General features: G+C 65.9%; 1 protein-coding gene across 1 annotated transcript; it reads left to right on the top strand.

Moving 5' to 3' along the window:
- The first annotated feature begins 420 nt into the window (after positions 1–420).
- On the top strand, positions 421–4,837 carry UNCX (UNC homeobox). Its single transcript, XM_064372029.1, has 3 exons — positions 421–852; positions 1,083–1,258; positions 3,346–4,837. Exons 1-3 carry the CDS (start codon positions 579–581, stop codon positions 4,486–4,488), a joined length of 1,593 nt encoding a protein of 530 aa, XP_064228099.1. The 5' UTR covers positions 421–578; the 3' UTR covers positions 4,489–4,837.
- Positions 4,838–5,000: the final 163 nt, after the last annotated feature.

Below are 5,000 nucleotides of genomic sequence, written 5' to 3' on the forward strand. Positions count from 1 at the left end.
TTTCTGGTGAAAAATCCCCACAACACGGCGCTGAATGTTTTAAAGGGAAATCTATTAGTGATTTGCGGAGGGGCGGGGAGGAGGCGGCGTGGGGGGGGAGGCGCGGGCTTCGGGCCGGCCCCGAGTGAAGTAGGGGGTTCGCCGGGGGCCCCTGCCCCAGGCCCAGGCTTCAGCCCGCTGCCGCCCGGCCCTGGGCGGTCCCTCCCTCCCTCTGTCCCTCCCGCTGCCCCCCCAGCCCGTCTTGTTGTGACAGTTCCTGATACTGTTTATTGAGGTGCATGTCAGGTATAATTAGCAATCGATATGGAAAACGTTTCCCTGCACCCAGCACGCCTCTGACGTCAGAGTCGATTAGCGCTTCTTATTGGTCCCAAATTCCCCGGGCCGCGGCTAATTATCGGGAGCTTGATGTTGATAAGTAAAGCGCCGGAGTGCGGGCGAAGCATGTGTGGGGCTCCGGGTCCCTGTCTCCGCCGCCGCCGCCGCCGCCGCCGCCCGCGCCTCCCGCCGCTGGCCCGCCCCGGCCCCGGCCCGCGCCCCCGCGCCCCGCCGCCGGCCCCGCCGGCCCCCCGCGCGAGATGATGGACGGCCGCCTCCTGGAGCACCCGCATGCCCAGTTCGGGGGCTCGCTGGGTGGCGTGGTGGGCTTCCCCTACCCGCTGGGCCACCACCACGTGTACGAGCTGGCCGGCCACCAGCTGCAGTCGGCCGCCGCTGCCGCCTCGGTGCCCTTCTCCATCGACGGCTTGCTCGGCGGCTCGTGCGCCGCCGCCGCCTCGGTGGTCAACCCCACGCCGCTGCTGCCGGCCGCCTGCGGGGTCGGCGGGGACAGCCAGCCCTTCAAGCTGTCAGGTGGGCGCGGCGGGCGGCGGGGAGGAAGGTGGGGAGGAGGGCGGCTGGGGGCAGGGGCTCTCGTCCGGCCGGGGCGCTGGGGGGCCCACGGCTGGCGAAGGCGAGCCGGCCCCAAGGCAGCCCCTGGTCTCCGCGTCCCCCGGACCCGAGCGGCCAGCGGGTCGCGGGAGGGGTGGGGGTCGGGCCTGGGCCGGTGGCTGAGCCGCGCGGTGTCCTGTGCGTGCCCGCAGACTCGGGGGACCCGGACAAGGAGAGCCCGGGCTGCAAGCGGCGGCGCACCCGCACCAACTTCACAGGCTGGCAGCTGGAGGAGCTGGAGAAGGCGTTCAACGAGAGCCACTATCCCGACGTGTTCATGCGCGAGGCGCTGGCGCTGCGCCTAGACCTGGTCGAGTCCCGAGTTCAGGTAAAGACCCGGCGTCGCTCCCGGATCCGCCATCCGGACCCCGGGCTCGGGGCGCGCTGGGACGCCTTTGTTCCAGGTGGCGAGATCCCCACTGGCCGAGGGCCCCGCTTTGCGCTCGCCTGCTGGGGAAGAGTGGAGGGTTGGGGGTTCTCAGGTTCGGGCCCTCACGGAGAGTGGGGTGGGTAACTCCCCCCCAACAAAAGCCTAGGTGGCTTGTAAAGGGCCGGCGGCATCACCCAAGTCGCCAGGACGGCGACTGCGTCCGAACCGGGAAGCCGCGTGGTGGGTTGGTGGCGGCCGGGCCAAGCGAGGTCTCCCGGCAGGGGCGAGGAGGGACCAGCTAGGCTCCGACCTGGAGGAGAGAGGGAAGGGGGACCCCCACCCTGCGCCGGCCTCCACCTCCCGCGTGAGGCTCTCTCGCCCAGCCCGGAGCGAAGGAGTCTGTTTACCTTGCGCCTGCAAAATATTCAGCTGGAAACATGTATTTATTCATCGCTTTGCAGAAGGGGGGCAGCTGAGGAAAGGGAGGAGGAAGCTTAAACAGTTAACACATTGAGAAAGTGGGTGAAAAAAGGTGTCTGAATTTTTAATACCCCTGGTCTCATCTTTTTCTTATGACCATTTCCCCCTAAAATTTGCTATCATTTAGAGATGGCTGGTGGTATTCTTTTAAAAAATACGGTGTGAGCTTGGTGAACTAAAAATTCCAAGATGATTTGTGCATAATTAGACGTTTTCCTGGAGCACAGAAATCCTCTTTTTTGGGGGTGGCTGCGGTGTGGGGGTCCAGGTCTGGGGTGCGGTGTGTGGCTGTGGGTGCTAGGCGTTGAGGCAGACGCTGGCAAAATGCCTGTTTATCACCAATAGCTTTGTCTAAAAAGGTGTGTTTGTCCTGTGCTTGGACCTTCCCTGGTGACCTCTTCTGCTTGGAAATCCTTTTATCCAATTTGTTGTAAGTGTCTTAAATGAAGTCAAGACCCCTTCACGTCTCCCTAATACGATAATGACTAATTCTTACTGGCAAGGCCGTCCAGAATTCGTACCAAAAAAAAAAAAAAGTTTAAAGAAGAAAAAGGGGGTTACAGCCTTGAGGATCTCGCTTAATCCTTGAGATCTCCCCACGGACAAGGCTCCCTGCGACCAGGCTGGGCCTGCTATTGTGCGAGTATATGGCCGCGATAAAGAATTGGTATGAACCCTCTCTCTTGGGGAGGGCAGGACTGCCCGAGGTTCCGCGAGGATCAGCCGGCTTTGACTCTGTGTGGTGGTTGGCGGTTGAGTGAGGCTCTAGAGCTGCTGTCCTGTGTGGCTCCGCAGGACAAGGACTGCAGAGAGGGTGGAAGAGATGGGATGGGCCCAGCCTCTCCTCCAGGCCTGGTGGTCGCCTCTTGCCTCCCCACCTGCCTTGCCCGGTGGCCCAGGCCAAGCACGACTGGTTTGGGAAGGCTCCGTTGGTGCCCTGGCCCGGGGCTTGCGGAAAGAAGGCTGTGTTAAACGTGTTCTGGGAGAGGGGCTGCAGAAACCCACCCAAGTACGGCTCCCCAGGCCCTTCTGGACGAAGAAGCACCCAGATTTCCCTTCAAGGGAACCGCCCCCCAAAATCTGGGCTTTGACACAGTCTCCAGGGGGCCGAAGACAGGTGTGGAGGGCGGCTGTGGCCCAGCGGTCCAACGGCAGGATGGTCAGCGCCAGGCCGGGCGGGCTGCTTAGAACGCGAGCGGCCAGGAAGGGCGAGGAGGGGCCTTGCTCTCTGCCTCCGGACCAGGAACCCGACGCCCTCCGTCCGGGGCCAGACCGGCCCTCCAAGGAAGGGGCGGCTCCCAGGTCCCTGAGGTGAGAAGCCAGATCGGGAAGCTGGCCGGTAGGCCCCATCTACGCGCCTTCAGGGTGGAAAAGGCGCTCGCTGGAACCTGCAGCTCCAGTGGCAAAGCCCAGCTCAGGGCCGGCCCAGCCGCGCGGCCTGACTCCTGACCCCGGCCGAGCGGAGATTGTGAAGGCCAGTCTTGAGGGGAGCGGGGAGGTCCTCGGCCCCGGCGGCCAGCCCGCCGCCTGATTGTGGCTTCCTTTCCCCTATCCGGCTGCTCTAGGTCTGGTTCCAAAACCGCCGGGCCAAGTGGAGAAAGAAGGAGAACACGAAGAAGGGTCCAGGGCGGCCCGCGCACAACTCGCACCCGACCACGTGCAGCGGCGAGCCCATGGACCCGGAGGAGATAGCGCGCAAGGAGCTGGAGAAGATGGAGAAGAAGAAGCGCAAGCACGAGAAGAAGCTGCTGAAGAGCCAGGGCCGCCACCTGCACTCGCCCGGCGGCCTGTCCCTGCACAGCGCGCCCAGCTCCGACAGCGACAGCGGCGGCGGCGGTCTCTCTCCGGAGCCGCCCGAACCGCCGCCGCCCGCCGCCAAGGGCCCCGGAGCGCACGCCTCGGGCGCCGCGGGAACCGCGCCCGCCCCACCCGGAGAGCCGCCTGCGCCCGGCACCTGCGACCCCGCCTTCTACCCGAGCCAAAGAAGCGGCGCCGGCCCGCAGCCGCGCCCAGGCCGCCCTGCAGACAAGGACGCAGCCTCGTGCGGGCCCGGTGTGGCGGCGGCGGAGCGCGGCGCGGCGGGGCTGCCCAAGGCCAGCCCGTTCAGCGTGGAGAGCCTCCTGTCCGACTCGCCGCCGCGCCGGAAAGCGGCCTCCAACGCCGCCGCGGCCGCCGCCGCGGGTCTGGACTTCGCGCCTGGGCTGCCGTGCGCGCCGCGGACCCTGATCGGCAAGGGCCACTTCCTCCTCTACCCCATCACGCAGCCGCTCGGCTTCCTGGTGCCACAGGCCGCGCTCAAGGGCGGCGCTGGCCCCGAGCCGGCGCCCAAGGACGCGCCGCCCGCGCCTGCCGCGCCGCCAGCGCCGCCCGCCCAGGCCAGCTTCGGGGCCTTCTCGGTGCCCGGCGGCGCCCCGGACTCGGCCTTCGCGCGCCGCAGCCCCGATGCCGTGGCCTCCCCAGGGGCCCCCGCCCCGGCGCCTTTCCGGGACCTCGCCTCGGCTGCGGCGACGGAGGGCGGCGGCGGGGACTGCGCGGACGCGGGGACGACCGGCCCCGCGGCCCCGCCGCCCTCGCCGCCCTCGCCGTCTCCCGGGCCCGGCCCACGGGCTCCCAGCCCCCCCGGGGAGCCGGCCAACTGCGGGGGCGCCGAGCCTGGCTCGGCGGCCGGACCCAGCCCGCCGGAGGGCGAGGAGGTGGACCTGGACTGAGGCCGCGGCGCCCGGGAGAGGCGCGTAGCCGGCCCACGGCTGCTCGCTCAGGCTCCGACTCACGCAACAAATCAGGTGATCGGCTCTAGAAACATTGCTTTTCCCTCTTTTCTTTTGTTTTCTTCCTTTTATTATTTTTTTAAAGAGTAAACAAAAGCGCTGTATCAATTCGGACCCAGGCAGCAACCACAGGACTGGGCGGTGAGACCTCCTCCCGAGGGAGCAAAAAGAACCCCTGCCCCCCCCAAAAAAAACCCACAACAAGAATCCTCAGCCTTGTAAAATGCAAAAATGTCTAAGAATATTTATATATGTACCATTTTTGATAAATAAAGCTGGTCAAACGCAAGCTTTCGGGTCCATCTTTTTTAATTTGCGGAGGGCCCAGCCCGGCCGCCCTTCCCACCTTTCCACGCCTCTCTCCAAGGGTGGGGCCGAGTGGGGGCCCCCGCACTTCCCGGAGGTCCTCGCTTAATGCGTCCTTTTGTGTGCTTGTGTGTTTGTGTTTTCTG

This window comes from Aotus nancymaae, unplaced genomic scaffold, assembly GCF_030222135.1.
Source record: "Aotus nancymaae isolate 86718 unplaced genomic scaffold, 86718_ANA_hifiasm-v0.15.2.pri h1tg000263l, whole genome shotgun sequence".
Lineage (NCBI taxonomy): Eukaryota > Metazoa > Chordata > Mammalia > Primates > Aotidae > Aotus > Aotus nancymaae.

Excerpts from the sequence above, each read along its gene's own strand:
- UNCX (XM_064372029.1), top strand. The coding sequence starts at position 579 with ATGATGGACGGCCGCCTCCTGGAGCACCCGCATGCCCAGTTCGGGGGC. Across the intron at positions 853-1,082 it reads CCAGCCCTTCAAGCTGTCAG|ACTCGGGGGACCCGGACAAG; the intron begins GTGGGCGCGGCG and ends GCGTGCCCGCAG. Across the intron at positions 1,259-3,345 it reads TGGTCGAGTCCCGAGTTCAG|GTCTGGTTCCAAAACCGCCG; the intron begins GTAAAGACCCGG and ends CGGCTGCTCTAG.